General features: G+C 35.4%; 1 protein-coding gene, 1 long non-coding RNA gene and 1 pseudogene across 4 annotated transcripts; all 3 read right to left on the bottom strand.

Annotated features, from left to right (window-relative positions):
- Positions 1 to 288: 288 nt before the first annotated feature.
- LOC136235215 (7-deoxyloganetin glucosyltransferase-like) lies at positions 289 to 3,138 on the bottom strand. The gene is made up of 2 exons (XM_066024779.1): positions 2,537 to 3,138; positions 289 to 1,441 (listed from the first exon to the last, which is right to left on the bottom strand). Exons 1-2 carry the CDS (start codon positions 3,057 to 3,059, stop codon positions 504 to 506), a joined length of 1,461 nt encoding a protein of 486 aa, XP_065880851.1. The 5' UTR covers positions 3,060 to 3,138; the 3' UTR covers positions 289 to 503.
- An 8,636-nt stretch (positions 3,139 to 11,774) lies between these two features.
- Positions 11,775 to 15,743, bottom strand: LOC136235752 (uncharacterized). Of its 3 annotated transcripts, XR_010691918.1 has the most exons (4): positions 15,555 to 15,742; positions 13,847 to 15,343; positions 12,537 to 12,597; positions 11,775 to 11,934 (listed from the first exon to the last, which is right to left on the bottom strand). It is a non-coding gene; the product is annotated as an uncharacterized lncRNA (long non-coding RNA). The 3 variants fall into 3 exon arrangements; XR_010691919.1 differs by having other exon boundaries at positions 12,537 to 12,601; positions 13,847 to 15,743; XR_010691917.1 differs by having other exon boundaries at positions 13,847 to 15,742.
- A 505-nt stretch (positions 15,744 to 16,248) lies between these two features.
- On the bottom strand, positions 16,249 to 20,078 carry LOC136235751 (7-deoxyloganetin glucosyltransferase-like; annotated as a pseudogene).
- Positions 20,079 to 24,642: the final 4,564 nt, after the last annotated feature.

Here is a 24,642-nt window from a genome sequence, read left to right as displayed (position 1 = left end):
TAAATCCATACTTCCTAAATAGTTACTCCCTCTGTTTCATAATAATTGTCGTTTTGAGGAAAAAATTTTGTTTCAAATTATTTGACGTTTTACACTTTTCAATGAGCATTAAATGTACTTTTTCCAACTTTGTCCTCATATAATAAAAGCAAAAAAAATTGTAGAGAAATTTAAGCATTAATCGTGAGAATGTAATAAGGTAATATTTAACTACTTTTTAGGCTAATTAATATGTTTCTTAATATGTGTAGAAACCTTAAAGATAAATAAAACGAAACAGATGGAGTATATAGCTAAATTTACTTATTTTTTTTTAATAAATATTTTTTTATTTCAAATCTACATAAAGTCCATCTCTATCATTAATTATAACATGCAAAAGACAAATATTTCCAGATTTGACAGATAGCAACATTACAATTCTAATTAATACACCAATTATTGCAAAACCACAAAATAATTCAATCACATAATGCAAACATCATTAATCAATCACAATTCACTCACTTCTCCGTCGTCATCGGAGACAGCAGAACATCATTAATCACACTCTCCAAATTCCGGTAAGAAGACACCTCCGCCGCCTCCGCCGCTAGCCGTTTCCACTCCAAAGCCTTCTTCTTCATCTCCTTCCCCTTTTCCCCTTCCGTTAACTCTATCACAAGCCTTTCAACTTCATCTCTCTTAACATCACTATCTATCTCCATTCCCACCTCCCATTCCACGCAGCAAAATCGGCAATTCGTCTGCTGCTCGGCGAAGAACGGCCAACAAATCATCGGAACACCGCCGCATAAACTTTCAATCGTAGAATTCCACCCACTATGCGTCAAAAAACCCCCAATTGCTGGGTGATTCAGAACTTCTTCCTGCGGGCACCAATTAGCTAAAAAGCCCCGATCTTTCGTCTCCGAAACAAACTCCGGCGGAAGCATAGCGGTTTCTCCGGCGACTAAATCCGGCCTAATGACCCATAAAAATGTTTTCTTGCTGTTACATAATCCCCAAGCGAACTCGATCAATTGATTTCTTGTCATTACAGTGATACTTCCGAAATTGACATAAACTACCGAATTGGGGGTTTTTGAATCAAGCCATTTAAGACATTCTGGTTCTTCTTTCCATAAATTTGATCCGATTGATTTTAGGGTTTCGTCTTTAATGTTGTTGAGCATATGTTGCAGAGGTCCAATTGGGTAAACAGGAGGTAATAGTGAAGATAATGTGGTTAAAACCTCGTGTTCTAATGCATCAAATGTGTTTAAGATAATAGCATTTGCTTTCTTTGCTCTTTCTGTCTCCGATAATATGAAATTGAGCACGATGTCTTCGCGATCTGTTGTTCGGAAAAAACTAGGTAGATCCTTCAATCGGATATCTTTCATGCCTGGAATCCAGTCTATTACGGTGTCTAGATAACCGTTTGTGAGCAAGCTCTCATCTGCCATTTTTAAACAAAGCACATATTAATTTCTTTAAGAGTATTAAAATTGATTAAGTATATATTTTACATGATTATATACGATATAAATGATACAAAATAATAATCAAGTTAATATGAAGAGGAATTTTTTTTGTAGGCGCGAGAAATTGACCACTCTAACCAAATTCAATTAGGAGTCGTTTGTTTTATCTACTATTTGATATTTACCGTTTGTTGTTACAATTTCTTGTTTAATATTGGAAAAAACTGTTATTTCATAAACACATGATTCCTTCTACTTTTCAGATGTAAAAGTGAACATGATATTACTAACTAAATATTTAAAACTCTCCATTTTTTACGAACATGAATATGAAAAGAGCAACCAAAAATAGAATCAATGATGATTATATTCCTCACTAAATATAATTTTTCCATCTATAACCGAAGTAAAAAAAAAGTAATTTTCAATGTATTTTCATTAATTAAACATAAAAAGTTTTGTTTTATAAATAAAAAACCTAAAAGTTTTGTTTTATAAATAAAAAACCTAAAAGTTTTGTTTTTCAATGCACTCCTTTGAAAAGGCTAGAGGAGAGAAAATAGAAACGAGTATAATATAATTTTGGTCTCGATCTACAGTAGAATATATAATAACAATCATGTGTCTTTTATATTTACTTTGTTTTTGACAAAGTAAGCTTTACTTTGTTTTTTCCATCATTGGATAACCATCCAATGGTGGAAAAAACAATTTGTCAAAAACAAAATAAGCATAGAGAGTTATCATCAAATCGAAAAACGTCAAACTTAACAATATTTGACAAATTAGTTCAAATATAATCAATTTTTTAATTAAAAATTTATTAAATATTGTAAACTTCAAAACCGAACCGAAAATGACCTTCGATTCCCCAAATTAATCCCTATCAATCCTCCTAGGACACCCTGAAAAATGGGTCACTTTACTACATCAACTAGCAACTTAAAACACACATCTTTCTTTCTATTTCGAATTGGCCCACAAACTTCTCTCATATATCTTAATCTACCCTACAAATTCTTAACATTTTCTATATTAGGAAAAGGAACATAATTACCAAAAACACCTACCTTTCAACGGAGTGAGCCCCTTGTCAATCAGTTGTCGGAAATGCATATAGGCAAGAAATCCACAAGCACTAGGTGTCCAAAAAAGAACAATCGGAACACCAAATTCCCGAGCAGCATCAACCGTGAAACTCATCACTCCATCTCCGATTATGCAACTCACCGGCGGGACAACATCATCCTCCTCAGAACTTTCATTAAGTTTCTGAATGAGGTTTTTAAACGGAACCAAACATGTTTCTGAGGTGGATTTACAGAGAGACGGAATATCCTGAGTAGCGTCGGTGTCTGTCGGAGGAAGTCCGTCCGGAATGGTGCGGAACTGGAAGGTAGGACGGCCGTCCAAGGAGTTAGGACCGCGTGATTTCAGGAGGCGTCTATGGTTGAATTCGGTGTTCACGAAAGTGATGTGGAAGCCCTTTTGGTGGAGGAGTTTGGCTAGTTTTAGCATTGGATTGATGTGTCCTTGTGCTGGATAAGGGATGCATACAGCATGAGGTTTCTTAGTAATTGTAAGGGAACCCATTTGGGAGATATGTTGTTCGGAGTTTGGATAAGTTCCTAAACTTCTGGGGATTAAGATGTTAGGAGGTTCTGGAGTTGCAAGAGAAGTTAGATGAGTATTTATAGAGCAAGTTGAAGGATGTCGGAATGGAGTTTTTTTTTGGAAGCATTTATATTTGACTTTGCCACCGTAAGCAGGCTTGTCTATGACCTAATGGGGGTTCACATGGTAGTTTTTTGGAATAGATTATTTATGCTTAGAGAAAGTTGGTGGATTCGTTTTGGCCATCTTTAATGTTATTTTATTTGGTAAGTAGTTTTGTACGTGTAGGATCCTCTGAGGATCCCGATTCATATTTGGACATGTGTATTGTGACTTCACATAATAATTAAAATAGTGGAATCTCTTATCATATGTGTCTGTCTATATTACACGTGTCTGAAGTCATCTATTTGACATGGAGAACTGGATGCTTCTAATAATTTGCCGATCCTGAAAGTTAAACATTTTTTGAGGGAGTTTCTGATGGGCCTATTTAGGATAAGGATAAATCCTCGTCTAACTTGGAGGAGCGTTTAGAAGTGTATACCAATTTTTACTAAAGGGCGTAGGTAGCGGATCGATGTGAAAGATCGTATTTGTGTATGGAATAATCATTGGATCATTAATAATAATGGTTTCAGATTTATTAAAAGAGGATTTAGACGAGCTACGTGTTATTTACGTATTCTTGAATATGAGGACTTGGATGTGGGTTTAATTGAATTTTTTTTTGGAACTGTAGATGTAGTTAATATCTTAACTGTGCTAGTAAGAAATTTAAATAAAGGCTGAAAGTTTGATTTAACATTTTGATTAGAGGATGATGTACTCGTTTCGTTCTGAGTTTCAAATGGCTTTCAAACATAGTTTGGACAATGGGGTCTCAAGAATGCGGGAGGTTGGACTATGATTTTGAAGCTTAATGTTCCCTTCAAAGTGAAAAACTTCGTATGACTGGCTTATTATAATTTTCTTTCGAATCTGGAGAATGTTTTTTGAAAACGCTTCAATTTTTTAACTCTTATGATCTCCGTGGTAATTATGTCAAACATAATTGTCATGTGTTTGTGGATTTTCCTTTTGTTGTTACTTGATGAATCGTGGTAGGTGTTGAACAAGTTTTGATTTAAGTTGAAGATTTTGATCGCTGACTTAGTTTGATGTTCAATCGTTCATTTTCTACTTTAGAAAGGGAACATGTTTGTATTGTGGTTAAGGAAGTCTAGCAGTAAAGAAATAATATGCTTTGGAATGCGACCTTTGTGCTACTAATCAGAAAATTTATCGGGCCTCCCTAGAGCTTCAGACGGTGCAAAATCGTATTGCAAACGAGGGATTCTCAACTGAACTTTACCAAACGGAAATGAAGGCTCATGAAGAACTTGAAAGATACTTACTTCAGCAGGAAATGTTCTACAAAGAGCAAAGCCGAATGAAGTGGCTCAAAGAAGGGGATCGAAATACTGGTTTCTTTCATCAGAGATTGGCTAGAAGGAAATCTAAAATGGGAATCAAACATCTTAAAGTTGATGATGTTATAACCTCGGATGAAGCGCATATTGAAGCCCACGTACTGGAATACTATGAAAACCTCTTTGCTGCTCAAGACATGGGAAATAGAAACCTTGGTGAAGTAAGAGAGGTGATTCCTAACTTGGTGAATGAAGATGAAAATACGATCCTTACCGCCACCCCCTCCTCAGATGATATCAGAGACACCTGTTGGGGTTTAGTGTCCTATAGACAATTGTTCTAGGATACAAACTTAATGTAAATGAATTGTTCTTTATATCATTTGTTTTAATGAGATATATGTTTTATAACTTTATAAAGGCAATCCCTTTTAAGCACTAAATAAAGTCTAATAAAAGGAAATCCGTAAGTTTATTTGAAGTGATTATAAAGTGTTCATACAAGCATGAAGTGAGACAAAACTTTATAATAAACTGATAAACTTAAAACCACCCCAAGTCAAGTGATATGTTTGGGATTGATATATCACTGTTGAGACTTGTATGTAACAATGTCTTCTGTCCGACAGAAAGCTGATCTCACAAGCTTCATATATACAGATATCTGGACAGTTACATAGATCCGATGAAAAGTTGTTCATTAGGATTGGGGATCCGATTTGAGATAACAGGATGAGTAGATTCGTCATTGTCACCTGTTCATCTCATTGGTATTAATAGGTATAACTAATCCTCAGACTCAAAGGAATATTAATTGGTATTCTGGATTACGAAATGTGACGCTTTGACTCTGGTGTAACACGATCCTTAACAGAGATGACTCTGGGGTGTGAACAGTAGACGTTGGGTATCACAGGAAGTGATTGCGGGATCGTTATATATTGGATTGAGCATTTATCACTCCCGATGAATGGGAGATACATCCAAGGATCGCTTGTAGAAGACTCGACTCTAAATCCTTGCAAGGTGATAGCTTAAGACTTGAAATACAGATTTCACTTAACCTATCTATTTGAGTTGACTCGGCCTGTACAAGTAAAATGAACGTCTCGCTATATGTGACTTGACATCATCCATAGTCATAAGATTCAGTTCAAGGATGTAGTTGATAAAGGATCGTATTATACTGTAACTAATACAGAAAGGTTAACGACAGAATCAACCTGTCTTCTTATAGCTCTGGGGGAATGATTACGGACTTGCTAATCACATACTCTATACATCATTCCGTTATGCAAAGATTAAATATAATTCTTTGAAAATTAATTTAATAATGTTGCATACGGCTAGAAGCAATAAGAACCTAATGGGTCACACATAAGACTTGGAACCTAAAAGAGAGATAGATGTTAATTAATTGATGGAAGCCCAATTTAGCCCAATAAGGCCCATGGACCAAGGGGGGGTCGAAATTCATGTAGTGATATACATGAATAATTAATTTGATTTTGTTAAACCTAATTGGATTAGGATTATGAATTAAATTAATTAAGAGATAAATAAGTTAGGAGTTTTAATTAGATTATAATACTCCTATTATTATCCAATAAGGTTATTATTATTATCCTTAATATATTAGATATATAATGAGATAATAATTAGGAATTCTATTCCGAATTGAATTCCTATTCAGTAACCTAATTCTATCTAACTAGAGATTGGATACAAGAGATTATAAATACCCCACCCTATGGGATTTTCGAAATCCTAGAGCTAATCCCCTATTGAGATTTTCGAAATCCATATAGTGTAAGAGAGAGAAAATTCGACACCCCTAGTTCGAGGACGAGATTTCTCTACGGCTTCCTTTGATCAATTGATTTCATCTATTTCTCTTATCCTTGATCTTGTGTTGATTAGTTAGAGGCAATCTACTTTGGTTGCTATTCAACGGTTGATTCTAAATTAATCTTTCCATGTTTTCTTTCGTGTTTGGGAACTCGGAGAAGAGTTGTGGGCACTACATTAACAACGGTAGATTGATCATCAAAAGGTAATTCTTCTTATCCCTCTTTATATGAAATAACGATTAACGGATCCTATGGTTAAATGGAAATAGGTTAAATTTTTATATTTCCGCTGCTATACCTTAGCCTAATTTCCAACAACACCGTGTTTGAGATGGACGGACAGAGCGCCCCTGGTCCGGATGGGTATACGGGTACTTTCTACAAAAAAATACTGGGAAATTATGGGCCCCGATGTGTGTTGTGCAGTGCGCAGTTTCTTCCTTACGGGATTTATGTCAACAGGGTGGAACTCTAGCCTCATGATTCTTTTGCCCAAAGCTGCTGATGCAATTACAATCGATCAGTACAGACCTATTGTCCTAAGTAATTTTTGCTTCAAAATTGTTACAAAGATTTTGGCTTCAAGGTTGGCCATTATTGCACAAAGAATTGTCTCCCCGGAGCAGTTCGGCTTTATAAAGGGGCACTTAATATCGGATTGCATTGCAGGGGCCTCTGAGGGAGTGAACCTACTGGCTAAAAAGGCCCGTGGAGGTAATATGGTGGTTAAAGTGGACATTAAGAAAGCTTTCGACACGGTGGATTGGCTTTTTCTCCTAGAAGTTCTAAGCTGCTTTGGGTTTTCAGACAAATTCAGGGATTGGGTTCAAAATATTTTCTCCTCCTCCAGAGTTTCAATTTTGATTAATGGTAGTCCGAAGGGGTATTTTCCTTGTTCTCGAGGAGTGAGGCAGGGGGACCTTTTGTCACCGCTCCTGTTTTGTATTGCGGAGGAATTTCTTAGCAGAAGAATCTCACAACAGGTTTGCAATGGGGCTATTCAACCTTGCACTTATAACCGGAATACGAACTTCCCCAGCCATCTGATGTATGCAGATGACGTAATTCTTTTTATCAGGGCCACTAAACGGAATATCAGGAATTTTACAGACATTTTTCACTAGTATGGACAACTTTCTGGGCAGCAAATCAACCTGAACAAATCTACCTTCTATGTGGGTCGGCATACTCCTGGTAGAAGAGTAACCGTTATAAAGAGTTTGATTCATATGTCTCAAGGCAGTCTCCCCTTTTTATACTTAGGGGTTCCCATGTTCATCGGAGCTCCTAAAAAAGCTTGGCTTCAACCATTAGCAGACAAGATTCTCGCTAGGTTCTCTAAGTGGAAAGGGAACTCGCTCTCCATGGCTGGCAGGCTGGTTCTGATAAATTCTGTGATCAGTAGCTCCCTATTGCACTCTTTTACTGTCTTTTGCTGGCCCAAATCGCTTCTGTATCTTATCAATCGAGCAATGCGCAATTTCTTATGGAGTGGTGATATAAATGTCAAAAAAATGGTCACCGTTCCTTGGAAGGTAGTTTGTTCTCCTCGCTTGGCCGGTGGTCTGGGGGTTCGGAGTATTATAGGCGTCAATACAACAATGTTGCTTAAGCTGGGTTGGAGAGTTATTAATGATAAAAGCCTAATACCTAATATCCTCAGAAGTCGGTTTCTAAAAAGCAACAACTGTCCAACAAGATTGTTTGGAAGTTCTTCTCTTGGCTCTATTCGCATTAGTCTTGAAACAATCCGGGCTAACATTTTTTGGATTGTTGGAACCAGGTCCAACTTGCGTTTCTGGACTGACAGCTGGATCTCCCCCGACTTAGCAACTCAATGCCATGTCCCTGGTCCTGATATAGCGCTGCTCTCTGATAAAGTTTCTGAATTCATTATTGAGGGGAAATGGGCAGACAATCTACCTGTTCCGACTCAGGTTGCGCAAAGGATTAAAGCCGTGCAAATTGGCCCAGGTATGGAGGATGTAGTGGTTTGGAAGCCGAGTAACAATGGCGAGTTTTCGGTTAAAAATGCAATGCAGCTGCTGTCGCCATCATCTGCAGTTTTCTGGGCAAAATTTATATGGAAAGAATTCCTTCCGCCCTCCAGATCGATGATTTGTTGGAAGGCGCTGCGGGGAAAACTCGCGACAATGGACAATTTACGAAGACGAGGATTCATTGGACCAACCTGGTGCCCCCTATGCGAGTCTAACGCAGAGTCTGCAGAGCACACTTCTGTCTCCTGCAATTTTACAAGAGCAGTGTGGAAGGGCGTTGGTGATGCTTTTGGGGTTAAGGTGGACTGCAATATGCAATTGAATCAACTTCTTCGGAATGCAATGAATGTCAAGCTCAGCTCTCAAATTCTGCAGCTCTGGCAGGTGGATGTGGTCTCGGTATTTTGGGCCATATGGAAAGCAAGAAATGACTGTATATTTAATGGGGTCAGCCCTGTGGTGAGCACGGTTCTGCGCGCCATCTGGAAATACGTCAAGGATGCAAGCTGTATGACTACGGGTTTCGCTAATAACTCAATGGAAGATAGGATTATCTTACAGAATTTTGGTCTGAAGGGGAAGCCAAAGCCAGTTCAATGTCTACTAGTTTTCCAGTGGCTCCCGTCGCCCCCGAGATGGTTCAAGGTCAATACCGACAGCGCGGCAACACATACAAACGCAGGCGCTGGTGGGATCTTTCGAAACTGCAGAAGCTTCCCCCTTGGCTGCTTTGCTCATCCGCTGGGTAATCGTGATGCATCTTTTGCAGAACTCAAAGCAATCGTTATTGCCATCAAAAAGGCAGTTGAGTTCAATTGGTTCCCTCTTTGGCTTGAAAGTGATTCCCTTTATGCAGTACAGTTAATCAGGAAAGGCCTAAGCCATGTTCACTGGGAGCTCGTTGGAGACTGGCTGTTTTGCTTAGATATCCTGAGAACTAGAGAGGTCAGAGTCACTCACATTTACCGGGAAGCAAACATGGCGGTGGACTGTCTATCTAAATACGCAGCCTCTGCAACCTCAGAGCGCTGGTGGAACTCCTTTCCGGGCTTCTGTTCATTAGCTGTTTATTTAGATGCTAACAGAACTAAACTCTATAGATTGCATAATCAGGCTACGACCTAATTCTTTGTATTCTTTATTCTTTTTCTTTTATTTTGAATAAAATTCTCGGTTTCTCGGGTTTAGCTCAGTTGCTTGAAAGGTGCCAACCTAGTTGGGATCTTTTTTCTTCTAGCTTCCCTAGAAATCCTCCTTCACTAAAAAAAAAAAAACTATTTTAACTTTTTGAAACACTTTCGAGCTTTTCATTCATTTCGCAAGGGTTCTGCTTTAACACTTACTGTTGCTATTGTTATAGGATGGAGCTTTTTCTACTGGTTGTCGGTCTAAAAATTAATATTGATGTTGCCTTAGTTGCGGGGAACATGAAGATTGGTTTTGGTCTAGTTTGTAGGGATTATTTGGGCCGTTTTTCTTGCCGTTGGACCAAAGTGGTGAAGGGATGCTAGACGATGAAGATGGAAAAAGCCTATTATCTTAAGGAGACATTATTTCACTATGCCAAAACATGCTTCAAACAACAGTTAAAAATCGCCATCCTTAAAAGAAAAAAAATCTCTATTGTTAATCTCATTAACAATGTTAGGTACCACACCTAGTTCAGTAATGAACTTTCATTCCAAACTTCCCTTTTATGTGCTTTCGAAGCTACTATATACTCTCATTTGGTCTTGGTTCGACTACGGTTCCCTGCTTGGAACTATTCTAGCTAACCGCACCTCTGTCCAGAATAAACTGTATTATATGAGATATCCTTATTTGTATGATGACTTATATCTGAAAGTCTCCAACTTTCAAATTTTCATCTCCATATACTCGGAACATACCTTTAGTCATTGTTAGTACTTAAGAATGTTCTTGCCAACAATCCACTGACCATCACTAGGATTGATCTGTAATCGGCTTTGTCATGCTTAAAGCAAAAATGATGTTAGGTCTAGTGCAAAACGATTTTAGCACTTTGTCAATGTTTGTAGACTGGGAGGGGTCAAACAGTCTTCCCAATCTATTTCCATATATCTTGATCCTTAAGATATAAGGTGCTTCTCCCAAAGTCCATTATGGAGAATTTTATCCGATAACCAAAATTTTCACTTATTGCAGCATAGCTACATCCCTACAAATAGTAGAATATCATTGACTTATAATACTAAGTAAATGGCCGAGCTCCCACTATTTTTCATGTACAGACAAACAACAGCCTCCTCATAAGTCATAGGTTCATTGTCTAACACAGGAACCTCTTCGTCGTCTCCCACTAGAAATGCAAATCTCTTTAGGATTTGATGAACTCGACTATACCTATGAGTAGTAATGGCACTAGTGTCTCATCGTGCGAGATAGATTCAGATTCCACCATCGCTTTCGCTATTTCAGCCGATCCCTATTCTTGAACTTCGTCAAGTTCAACCACGCTTCCTACTTGTGTTTCTAGAAGAAACTCTTTCTCTAGAAATACAACGTGTTTAGATACTATTACTTTCAGATCATCCGGATCATAGAAATAATATCCTACTGTTTCTTTCGGATATCCAAATGAAAAAGCAATTATCAGATTTAGGATCTAACTTATCTGATTCTATTTTTTTTAACTTATGTTGAACATCCCCAAATTCTCATGAAAGAAAAACTGAGATTCTTTCTAACGAACAATTCAAATAAAGTAGAACTGAAGGATTTGGTGGATACTCGGTTCAAGATAAATAAGGCGGTTTCTTGGACGTAGCCTTAGAACATCTTTAAAAGAGAGATTTCACAGTGATAGCAACATTCCAATTCTAATTAATACACCAATTTTATTACAAAACCACAAAATAATCACTACAACAAATCAGCACTTGTGCCACAGTTAGAATCGTGGCCCAAGTGTAATTTTTCCGTGGCTATGCTTTTTAGCCACGGAAATTCAAGGTTGGTACTCCCATGGCACAAGTGAACGTGACTAGGTAGTTGCCACAGGAAAACAATGGCCGTGGCATAAATTGGTTTTTATGCCACAGAAAAGTCTGTGGCTAATTATATCCCTTTGCTGCGAGTAAAATCGTGGCAAAATTAAAATATTCGTGGCAAGATATATGGGTCCGTGGAAATCAATTCCACTTAGCCACAGACATAACCGTGGCAAAAATTAGAATACTCGTGACTAGAAACCTTATTTAGCCACGAACATAATCGTGGCAAACTTGATCAAATTTTGGCAATTTATTTTTAATTGATTTTTAATTATTATTATTATTAAATGAACTTTCAGATAGAAGGGAGCTACATTAAAATCAATCAGAACAAAAGAATAAAATAAATCTAAAATTTTAACCATTTTTAATAAAAAAAATAATTATTAAATAAATATTAATCATTTTATCATCCAATAAAGAAACTCGTGACAAAAAAAAAAAAAAAGTATAACTCTAAGTCCACCATGTATACAAACAATAGTGCCAGAAACAGTAAAATTGAATATAGTTAGCTTTTCAAAATTACACCTCATCCATGAGCTCCTTGGTGATTTCTGCAGATGGCAAGCAATCATCTATTAAGAGAAAACAAAAGTTACAATAAGAAAAATTGTTTGTGAAAATAGGAGTATAGCAGTAAATATATATAGGAGTAGCTTGAAGAATTTCAGAGTCTCAGCTATATATTTCTCACGAATCATGAGTCCAAAATTACAATGCACATGTCAACTCATTGCTAGATAAAATGAACAATTTAGAAATTGACTAAAACAATATAATGTCGCAGTTTTAGGAAATTTCTCTCTATTTTCCACGACGAGGTAAAACAACTGTCCATTCTCCATTACTTTCATGTTTTTCGAGGGTGAGTATTTTAGCAGAAGCCATGATGGTGTAATAATGTCCAGAATGATATTACAATACAAAGATTCAAGTCACGACATATAAGAGTTACTCGACACTTTGTTCGCAAGTATTTATTGATGCAATCAGTGTTCAAAAAACCAAAGGCTCTATCCTATTTTAAAACCACAATAGTTCTATCAGAAGGGATAAATTGCACTTATACCATACAAACTGCTTTATTATAAATTTATTTCAGGAAATAAAGAAGTAACATCAAATGAATATGATTACTACTAAATAGAAAAGAAAAGGTATTGAATAGAAGGTGTACCATGAGATACTAATAAAATGCTTTCTTGCTTTTACTAAAGCAGCAGACGATATCATCCGACCTGTCTTGACAAATTTGACCATAAAATCAATTATAGACACCATAGTCCCAGCTTAAACAGAATCTATAACATGAATTTAAATCTCCTTCTGGAAAAATAGAAAATTAACAGAAAGAATAACTTAAGCTCAATATAGTATTACAAGCTAATCTCTCCAAGACACCAATGCTAACCCTCTAGGTAACACTTTCTAGACCAAACCGAAGGAACTTGAACCTCATCAAAGGACCTTATGCAAAAGAAACGTCAGTTCATAATATGTCTCGGGACCATGATGTGTGTAGCTTACTCAGTTCATAATTTGTGTCCGAATTCGTTGTTTTATACTATAAACTGCTTGAGCTGAACCTCCGTGGCATTGCTAGAAATAAATAGGACATAAGAGAATAACCTAATTTGAAAGTTCTATATAAACATGATTTTTTTTTATCCAAATAAGTGTTTGAAAATGATTTCTATGGAGAGATAAAAAAGGAAAGTAGATGACATTATGTGCATACTTCCAGCAAAGTCATTACAATTTGGAACCTAAAAGGCATTAAGTTTTAATTTGTGTTTAAATAAGTAAAATATAAGCATTTTGTTATAATTAGTCAGTTTTCATATATGATTAACTAGCTTTGTTTCACTAACCTAGGATTATATAATAAAGGTTGAATAGAGGACTTTCACTTGATCACGACCTTAGAAGTATGGTCAATTCTTTTCCCTTTACCAATATTGAAGTTGTATAGAGTTGATTTCTGTTAGTGTTACAGATTAAATGTAGCATTCACATTAAAAATTAATGCTAACTTAAATGGTTATGGAAGAACTTAAGAATGAAAAAGATATAGGCTTGCCAATTAGAGCCCATTCTTTCAATTGCTTGCATTAGTTTCTCAATTCATTTTTTTCTAGCAGTATCTCTCAACTTTTTTTTTCTTTTTTACCTTAGTTATAAATTTGGTTGGTTTTCCATATGTATACAACATTTGTGTGAATACTATCCAAGACCAAGTCATAGGAATATATTATGTTGATTTTGGAAGGCAAAGAAATAAATAATTCGTTTGAATGAAAAATTTAAAAGAAATGAAGATTTCTCCATGTCAGGAAGGCATGGTGAGTTATTTTATGTTTTTTTTTTTTTTAAAGCGGAGAGATAAGTTAAGATACAATACTTGTTTACCAAAACATTGTACATTCATAATTGCGTCCAACCATTGATGCTTGTATAAAAGAGAAAGAAAAAAGAAAGAAAACTCACTTCCAGTTTTGCTCCACCTGAGGACACCATACTTGTTTCCAACCACTGGTGCCTCTATAAAAGAGATACAATGCTGTCAAAAGTAATACCCATAGTTCAGTTAATGAAACAAAATAATTTTCATATTCCTACAAATCACCAGACGCATGGTGCATTACAATTTTATTTCTTAAGCCTTAGGGATTGTGTTCAACTGGCCATATACTTTTAATGAAAAATACTACAAAATTGCCCACAACTAAAACCTAAAATGATAAATTCCTTCATGAGAAGTCCAACACTAACTTCTACGGGGGTAAAAAAACAGGGGACTAAGAAACACTCGAGAATCAAGTGCAGTAAGCTGTCTATAGCTCCAAGTTCTGCTTCACTTTCACCTTGCCATCAGACTTCAATCGCACTAGACACACAATGAAATTTGAAAACCAAACATATGAATTGCAATCCAATTGCTTAGAATATTACGAACAACAGCTGACCAATTGAAATTAACCAAAAAGTGTCCTAAAAACATCACATTTCAGAGAGAGTAATCCATTGGTTATAAGCAACATTCATGTGATACCTGTTTCTCCATAGACATTGGTTTAGTCATTCAAACACTGATACTTTTGCTTCCAAGAGGAATACCAAGGAAAAAGTTAGTAGTTACAATAATAAACATACATAATAACATAATTACCAATTTAATAGGCAACAACCCACCATTATAATGCATACAACCAACGTCACTTCCAGTTTCAAGTTACTACAACAGTCATGCAGATATATATAACAACATGGAAATGAGCCTTTATGACCCAATTGGGTAGCAACATATAATAGATCTCTTCTAGTGTCATGGTTAACTAAAAGTTTCATATACATCTAATGGTATCATCATAGTCAAAGAAACATGCAAGCAAATTTGATTGAAATGCATTTCATTCCTGTTGAGTTCATTAAATGGGACTATATCGTCTTGAAGTCACAATAAAGATACACCAAAAAAACCCCTTAAATGCACAAGGTAACAAAAATATGGGATCAAACCCTTAGTTCTAGAATCTCATATCTTACTTAGAAATATATTCTATGACTTTCACCTAGATACTTAAGAAGAATAGGTAAACAAGAATAAAATATAGCGACACTAACACATATAACACAAATACTCAAATTGGTTTCAATGTCATGAATTACCCTTTCATCCTATTATGAGTACAAGTACACACTAGAAGGGGAAAAAACATAACCATAGATATATAACCAACATACTTGTTAATAATTGTTGCCAAAAGTGAGAGAATTTCTAATTCTCTTGCATCAGGATGCAGCATTGGGGGCATAAATTGCTTCCAAATCTTTGGCTGGACTTCAACCTTGTCCAAAAATATCTCATTGAGCTTAAGTGACTCCTAACAGGCAACTAGAAAGGCAAACACGTTATGCTCAACAGGACTTTAGCTCTAACGAGCAGCCTTTGATCTTCACGGAACTTCAAAAAAGCTTTCATACCTGCAATTTTTTATACAAAACCCTAGAACCCCAATTCAATTTTTTCGTTTGGTTTAGGAATTGAAAAACAACAAGCATATAACGAAGTGAAGACGTATCAGATTTACAATAATTAGTAGGAAAAAATTGATTTAATTGATATAATTCCAGATTTTGAATTGGAAGAAAAGGAGCAGAGCCGAAAGGAAGTTAGAAGAAACAAAGGTTTTACCAACTTTTGGTTGGCTTAGGTGAATTGGCGCCGATGGAGATGGGGGTGCAGCTAATCGAGAGATGATGAGGAACGTCGTAGGCGAGTTTGGTTACTTGAAATTTGGGGAAAAAATTTGGGAGGGAAAGAATCCCGCTAAAAGAGAAATCCCCTGAATTTCTAAATGGTTAATGATGGAATTATTATTTATCAAAAAAAAAAAAAAAACATGATGGGATTATCTAGTCAAATTTTGCAAAAAAAAAAAAAAAAAAACATGAATTTTTTTTTAGAATGAATTGATATGCGATTGGTGCAAATTAATGAATAAAAATATATGTGTTTTATAATAATGTCTGAAATTGACTCAAATTACCAATCTTAGGGTAAAATTGCTCTTGGCTACAAACGTTAGGGGCAAAATTGTACCATTTTAAACGTTAAGAGTAAAATTGCTCCTGACTCAAAACGTTATGGGTATTTTTACACCTTATCCCTACTTTTAACAAGTGTATTACACTCATTAAGTTCTAAATATTAAGTTGCCTCAAAAAAAAGTTTTAAATATTAAGCCAATTATAAATATTGTTTTAGCTTAACATAATGAAATATTTACCAACTATTGCATTCTTGAAAAACATAAAAAAAATAACCGTTTTTTAAACCAAAAATAATCATTTTTTTAATAGTCATTACATTAGATGGGGTATCAGAATTAGTGTCGTTAAACTTGGTCGGTAATAAATGATTTTCATATAGTGTTGACGAGGACGAAAAGGTTACAACTAAGTCAGAATAATTTTGCCTTGATATCCAAGAATTCGCTTGCCATGAAATAGAATATATGTGGCATAAGTAGATTTAGCCACGAAAAAATACTACCATGATAAAATCCGTGGCATAAGTGCATGTTTGCCACGAAAAAAAATTACATGTGGCATAAATATATCATGTGATCATAAGTTTGTAGTAGAATCAATCTTTCCCGTGGCTAATTGAAAGTATGCCACGAATTTTGAATTCACGTGGCGTGATTCGTGGCACAAGTGACAATTTGTTGTAGTGAATTCAATCGCATAATTTAAACCACATTTATCAAACACACTGATCACATTGATCACTTCTCTATCGATATCGGAGATAGCAGAACATCATTGATCACATTCTCCAAATTCCGGTAAGAAGATATCTCTGCTGCCTCCGCCGCCAGCCGTTTCCATTCCAAAGCTTTCTTCTTCATCTCCTTCCCCTTTTCACCTTCCGTTAACTCTATCACAAGCCTTTCAACTTCATCTCTCTTAACATCACTATTAATATCCATTCCTACCTCCCATTCCACACAGCAAAATCGGCAATTCGTTTGCTGCTCGGCGAAGAACGGCCAACAAATCATCGGAACCCCGCCGCATAGACTTTCAATCGTAGAATTCCATCCACTATGCGTCAAAAAACCCCCAATTGATGGGTGATTCAGAACTTGTTCCTGCGGGCACCAATTAGCTAAAAAGCCTCGATCTTTCGTTTCCGAAACAAACTCCGGAGGAAGCATAGCGGTATCTCCGGTGACCAAATCCGGCCTAATCACCCATAAAAATGTTTTCTTACTGTTACATAACCCCCAAGCGAACTCGATCAATTGATTTCTTGTCATTACAGTGATACTTCCAAAATTGACATAAACTACCGAATTGGGGGTTTTTGAATCAAGCCATTTAAGACATTCTGGTTCTTCTTTCCATAAATTTGATCCGATTGATTTCAAGTTTTCATCTTTAATGTTGTTGAGCATATGTTGCAGAGGTCCGATTGGGTAAACAGGAGGTAAAAGTGAAGATAATGCGGATAAAACTTGATGTTCTAATGCATCAAATGTGTTTAAGATAATAGCATTTGCTTTCTTTGCTCTCTCTGTCTCGGACAATATGAAATTGAGCATAGTGTCTTCAGGATCTGTTGTTCTGAGAAAACTAGGAAGATCCTTCAAACGGATGTCTTTCATGCCGGGAATCCAGTCTATTACTGTGTCTAGATAACCGTTTGTCAAGAAGCTCTCATCTGCCATTTAAAAAAAAAAGATTATAATCGTGTTATATAATCACAATGAATATATTCGTCACTAAATATAAACTTTCTGTCAGTAACTATAATATATAGTGTCATGTTTTAATATAAAATCTAGGCTTTTCTCAAAAAAAAAAAAAAAAAAAATCTAGGCTTAATGCTGCCCTCTGAACCTGACCAAAAAACTTGATTGTCTCCCTTAACTTTCAAAGTGTGGTGATAGCTCCTTCAATTTGCATAAAATGTTGAATTAGCCCCTTGAACTTGTGCAAAATGTAATTAATTGATCCCTCGGTTGCAAACAAGTAAGTTAAATACGGAAGATGTATTACACGCGTCTAAAAAAAAGTAAAACAACTAAGATCGGGAATATACAGTTTTAATATTAGCGAAGACAAATTTTATAGTTGAACAATTAATAACTTCCCTTTTAATCTATTTTTTTAATTACAGTAAAACCTTCATAAATTAATACTAATCTCTTTAAAATAATAATTTCTTCTGGTCCCGACTTGGACCATTTCAAAAAATGATCAATTTTAATAAATTAATAAGATAATAATTTTTTAGAACAACCCTTTATGAATACATTGTTTTAATATCTCTATAAATTAATAATTTCTCAAATACATATGCCAAGTATATATAGATGTATACTTAGGATAATTTAGCAAAATATGAGTCTATATTGGCTTTTCTTGAAATTTAAATCTATTTGAATTTCATCTCTAACTATTCTCAACACATTCAAAAATTCTGGTGTACCATTGCCAAATTGTAACAAAATATTATAAGAAGTAGTTAATGCTATAATTGCTTCGTTTCTTGTGAATGGTTCCTTTCTCTTTAATGTAATATTCCTTTGTTTAAAATAAATGCATTGCGCACAACTTAAAAAAAAAAATTAATATCTCTATAAATTAATAAAATTTTATGGTCCCAATATTATTAATTTATAGAGGTTTTACTGTATGTAATAACATTCTAAGATGTATGGAATACATATTCCGCATTTAATTTACTTTTTTATAATTGAGTGATCAATTGATTACATTTTACACAAGTTTAAGGGACTAACTGAATATTTTAAGTAAGTTGTAAAGACTATTAGAACACTTTAAAAGTTCGATGACCAATCATGTTTTTTTTGAACAAGTTCGGAATGCAAAATAATGTATTAAACCTAAAATCTATGATCGAACCTTTTACCAACTTTAAGGACTATAATAACCTTTGACTCTCCCAAATATCTTTTACAACTTTAAAGACTGTAATAACCTTTGACTCTCCCAAATATCATGCCAATAAGCTTTGAATCCATCAATAAAATAAAATGAATTTAAGGTCAAAAACATTTTTTAAATTGACAATCAAAATCAATTTAATCCAATGGAATATTAGATATCAATCCAACTATGAAGATTTCAAATTCTTACAAATTGATCAGGATACTCAATTTTAATAAGAAAAAATTATAAAATTCGAGTTAATTTGTCAAAAATTTACGAATTTAAAAGACTGAATTGATATCTAAACTTTTCGATCTACACTAGATTGATTCTAATTGCCCACCTACGAAGGGATTTTAACTCTTACTTCTCAACAAAATACATGGACACCCAAAAAATGACTCTTTACTACATTAACCAACACCTTAAAATAAAGTAAAGCCTCTATATAGGAATAACCTCTATTTTGTTATAAAAAAACTCGTTCCAACTTGGTAATAACATCTATCATCAAATTCTATTTAGTAATAACCTTCCAATTATTATACAAATGGTCGGGTCATATAGAGGTTTTATCCCGCAAACTTATCTCCTATATCTTAATGTACCCTACAAATTTTCAATATTTTCTATATTAAGGTATGAACATAATTACCTTTCAACGGAGTGAGACCCTTGTCAACCAATTGTCGATAATGCATATAGGCAAGAAATCCACAAGCACTAGTAGTCCAAAACAGAACAATCGGAACACCAAATTCCCGAGCAGCATCAACCGTGAAACTCATCACTCCATCTCCGATTATGCAACTCACCGACGGAACAACATCATCATCATCCTCAGAACTTTCATTAAGTTTCTGAATAAGGTTTTTAAACGGAACCAAACATGTTTCTGAGGTGGATTTACAGAGAGACGGAATATCCTGAGTAGCGTCGGTGTCCGTCGAGGAAGTCCGTCGGGAATGCTGCGGAACTGGAAGGAAGGACGGCCGTCCAACGAGTTAGGACCGCGTGATTTGAGTAGGCGTCTATGGTTGAATTCGGTGTTAACGAAAGTGATGTGGAAGCCCTTTTGGTGGAGGAGTTTGGCTAGTTTAAGCATTGGATTGATGTGTCCTTGTGCTGGATAAGGGATGCATACAGCATGAGGTTTTTTAGGAATTGTAAGGGAACCCATTTGGAGTTTGGACAAGTTGTTAAACTATTCGGGATTAGGATTAAGATCTTAATAGGTTCTGGAGTTGTAAGAGAAGTTAGATGAGTATTTATAGAGCAAGTTGAAGGATGTCCGAATGGAGTTTTTTTTGGAAGCATTTATATTTGTCTAAAATTGAAAAATGACAGATATATTTGACCCAAATGATCAAAGAAATATTTAAATAAAATAGGGTAATTAATTTATTAGTCCCTATATTTTGATAAAACACACTGTTTAGTCCCTGTATTTTCAAAAACACATGGTAAGGTCTCTAACCTTTTTCGCAGTGAACTGTTTAGTCCTTCCATCTGTTTGTTAGTTTTTTTACCGTTTATAACTTCGGAAATGATTAAATTATCATTTACTATTTACCTTCAAACTTCAGAAGAGGAAATCCAATTTAGAAGAAGAAGCTATTTGTATGGAGAACAAGAAAAAAAAACAGACCCAATACTTACGAATTTGAACGATTAAGAAGAAAATCAAGAAAAAGAAAACTCAAAGTTGATTTCAGATGCATTAGAGTTTAAAGGAAAGGAAAATAAAAGAAAAGAAGAACGCAAATCCAAATTGACTAATAGAATCATCATGAGAGTTTAAAGACAAGGACTAAACAGTTAAAGACTTTACCGTGTGTTTTTGAAAATACAGGGACTAAACAGTGTATTTTATCAAAATATAGGGACTAATAAATTAATTACCCAATAAAATAAGGGTAAATTTCAAATAAAACTATTGTGGTTTCACTAATTTTCAGATAAATGACTGTGGTTCACTTTTTGTCAAAACGAGGATTGAGGTTTTCGACTTTAGCAAAATAAGGACTTTTTCGATCGATACTATTAAAATCACTCTTGACGACTTCAAAAATGACATATTTTACGAACTACTAATATTCTAAGCAACTTTAATTCTTCAACTTTTTTATTTTGAGATCATTTAGATGAAGTTTGATAAAGAGGGAGAAAGTTAGTGTTTAGAGAGAGAAAGTTTCAAAAAAGATAGATTTTCGAAAATCGGAAATGTAGTTCCATAGAAAATATGACATTGAACAACTTTAATTCTTGAAAATTTTTATTTTCAAGTCGTTAAAGATGGTTTTAATAGCATTAATCCAAGTGCGAAAGCTCAATCCTCGTTTTCATAAAAAGTAAACTACAATCCTTTATCTGAAAATGAGTAAAACCACATGAATTTTATTTGAAATTTACCCATAAAATAATAATGGCTATGTTTACTGATTAAGAAATTAAAAATAATTGTAATGTTCTGGTGCAGTTCACATGGGAATAGGAAAGTGTACTCATTGGGATATTTGGAAGTTGGTGGAAAGGCTTTCCGATGTTGGATGGTTTAATGTTATTTTATTTGGTAAGTAGTTTTGCAATTTGATTTCTAATCATGATGATGATGTTGCGTGTGGGATTCTCAAGGATAAACATTTTCATTTTTGAGAGCTTCTGGCCGGCAATATTTAGGACAAATTCGTAGCGTTTAGTAGAAGTCGTATGAATGGCAGCCTTCAACTCGATTAAAAATGCAAAAGAAACATTAAACAGAAAAGCAAAAGCATCAAGAAACGTACCATTTGAGGATCGGTAAATATCACCATAACCCGCAGCATCCGGACTACTCAAAACAGGTATTAACCTTAATCCAACCGACCGGATGACGCTGCCAAACCACATGAATAATATGAGGTTCTTAGGAAATCTTCTATCAATTCTCAATTCCCTAAGAATTTGTAATTCCACAAAAGAATTCCAAGTAAAACCGCGACCCTGATTTGCTGCTTCACGAATAGCGCTCCAAATACGTCGAAGAACCAAAGAAATAACCGGTTTCTCATCTTTACAAATTTGATTGTTCCTTGCTAACCAAAGAGCCCACACAGTGCTAACAATAGCCGCAGACCAAAGTTCAGCAATTTTTGAACTAAACTTTTGTTTATCAGGTCTAAAATCAGTGTTTGGAAATTACCATCCAATGTCAGACGCCTTCCAAACAAAGCAGAAACTCCTCACCAAACCTCTTACGAAAAAACACACATTAATATAATATGATCAGCCTGTATAGACCTATCCTTACCTAAACCTTTGTTCACCAAAAACAAATAATTCTCATACTATTGATAAATAATGCTAATTTTTACAAAGTGGCTTTAAATGAATTAATTTGATAAATCAATTTACTATCAGTATTTATTTAGTACACATGCTTTATTATAAGACACGACACTATAGAAAGTAATTTAATAAAAAAATGTGGATGTTTAAGCTGATAACAATATACTAAAGTCTTTTAATCACAAATCAAAGAAAACTCATCAATTCAAGAGCCGAAATCAGCAAAGAAAAGATTATCAGGAACCAAAACGGATATTTTCCACCAAAGTTTTAAGAGTTAATTATAAAAATTGGTCAAATGGAAAGCTCATTTACATATTTAACTCATTTACTCAACCTACTACATATCTAGACTGTTTTTGTGTTACTTTCTCATAATACCTCCAATCTTTCATATTCCTCTTCTTCTTCCTTACGGTTTCCTCTTCACCCAAAATGGCTCATCCTCCTTCCACAGAGATCTAACTTGCAAAATCCGTTGTTGTTTGACGGCGTTCTCCAGCAACTCCTACTCCGGTGAGAGAAAAGGGAAGCGAACGGCGGTAGAGGAAAAACGAGAGGGCAATTTTAGGGCGAACGGCAGTAAAAGAAGGTGAACAGTGAGAGCAAAGAAGAGGAAGAATGCGAACAGACGGTAGATGTAACACCCTGTTCCAATACCCTGTAGATATTGTCCGCTCTGGCCCAAATCCAACACATTGGACCTCACGGCTTTAAAACGTGTCGGCATGTATTGGATTCACATCTTACTAATAAGCCCCAATCACTCCCTCTCCATTTCCGATGTGAGATTCAGTTCATTCCTGCCCCATCCGCCATCCCTTAGGGTCGCTCCTTGCTCAGGCCTTCTTACCCCGGCGCCACCCACTCCGGACCGGGTCTTTACAGGCCCACCAGCTTCCGCCTGGTTCGTCCCCCAACCACACATTGTACGTGGAGAGTCGGCTCTGATACCAATTGTAACACCCTGTTCCAATACCATGTAGATATTGTCCGCTCTGGCCCAAATCCAACACATTGGACCTCACGGCTTTAAAACGCGTCTGCATGTATTGGATTCACATCTTACTAATAAACCCCAATCACTCCCTCTCCATTTCCGATGTGGGATTCAGTTCATTCCTACCCCATCGCCATCCCTTAGGGCCGCTCCTTGCTCATGCCTTCTTACCCCGACGCCACCCACTCCGGACCGGGTCGTTACAGTAGAAGAAGGTGAACAGTGAGAGAAAAGACGAGGAAGAAGGCGAACAACAGAGAAAAGGGAAGAAAGAGGGCGATTTTAGAGCGAACGACAACCTCATCCCATGAGACGGAAGATTGGGAAACGCGGAGAAAATGCCTAATTCTATAAATCTCATTGAATTATTGTTGGTGTATTCATTTATGTTCTGATTTTTTTTGTTAAATAATGTTAGAATCCGTTGTTGTTTGCCATTTTTTGTTATATACAACTTAGCGAATTTTGTTAAAAACACATCCAGACTTCGCATATGCTAACTAAAATCATCAACTAAACCAAACATTCGCTTCGCAGGCTTCGCATATGCTAACTAAAATCATCAACTAAACCAAACATTAGCTTTGTAGGCTTCGCATATGCTAACTAAAATCATAAACTAAACCAAACATTAGCTTCGCAGGCTTCGCATATGCTAACTAAAATCATCAACTAAACCAAACATTAGCTTCGCAGGCTTCATATATGCTAACTAAAATCATCAACTAAACCAAAAATTAGTTTCGCAGGTTTCGCATATTTAGCTTCGTAGGGTCCGCATATGCTAACCTCTGCGAAGTCAGACGGAAGGAAGACAGTCGCGCGTAAATATTGAAAGTATTATGAGAAAGTCACATAAAATCAGTTTAAATATGTAGTAGGTTGAGTAAATGGGCCTCCCATTTGATCCATTTTTGTAATTAACCCTTGGTGAAAAAACAGAATCAGTCTATACTCTCTAGCAGTCTTTAATTGGTAAAAAAACAGAATGAGTCTTTATTATAGAGCAAGTTGAAGGATGTCGGAATGGAGTTTCTTTTGGAAGCATTTATATTGGACTTTGAATACGGCTTGTCTAAAACTGAAATATGACAAATATAATTGACCCAAATGATCAAAGAAATATTTAAATAAAATAATGACAATACTTACTTATTATTATAATATTGGTGGAGTTCATATGGGAATAACAAAGTGTATTCATTGAGCTTCTTGTAATAGATTATTTTTGTGTAAAAAAGTCGGTGGATTGGTTTAATGTTTATATATTTTAGATGTAGCTAAATAACTTAACATACCTACAGCAAATTTAAATGAGGCTGAAAGTTTCATTTGGCATTTTGATAAGAGAAGGATGTACTCGGTTCGTTCTAGTATCGGGGGCATTCAAACATAGTTTCGACAATCGGGTTTCAATGTTCATATGATGGGCTGATTATAATTTTCTTTGGAATCTCAAGAATATTTTTTGAAAACGCTTCCCTTTAATAAC

Source organism: Euphorbia lathyris, chromosome 7 (assembly GCF_963576675.1).
Source record: "Euphorbia lathyris chromosome 7, ddEupLath1.1, whole genome shotgun sequence".
NCBI lineage: Eukaryota > Viridiplantae > Streptophyta > Magnoliopsida > Malpighiales > Euphorbiaceae > Euphorbia > Euphorbia lathyris.
The sequence above is the reverse complement of the archived record's forward strand: the minus strand, read 5'-3'. Positions and strand labels throughout refer to the sequence as shown.

Excerpts from the sequence above, each read along its gene's own strand:
- LOC136235215 (XM_066024779.1), bottom strand. The coding sequence starts at position 3,059 with ATGGGTTCCCTTACAATTACTAAGAAACCTCATGCTGTATGCATCCCT. Across the intron at positions 1,442-2,536 it reads GGGGCTCACTCCGTTGAAAG|ATGAGAGCTTGCTCACAAAC; the intron begins GTAGGTGTTTTT and ends TAAAAATGGCAG.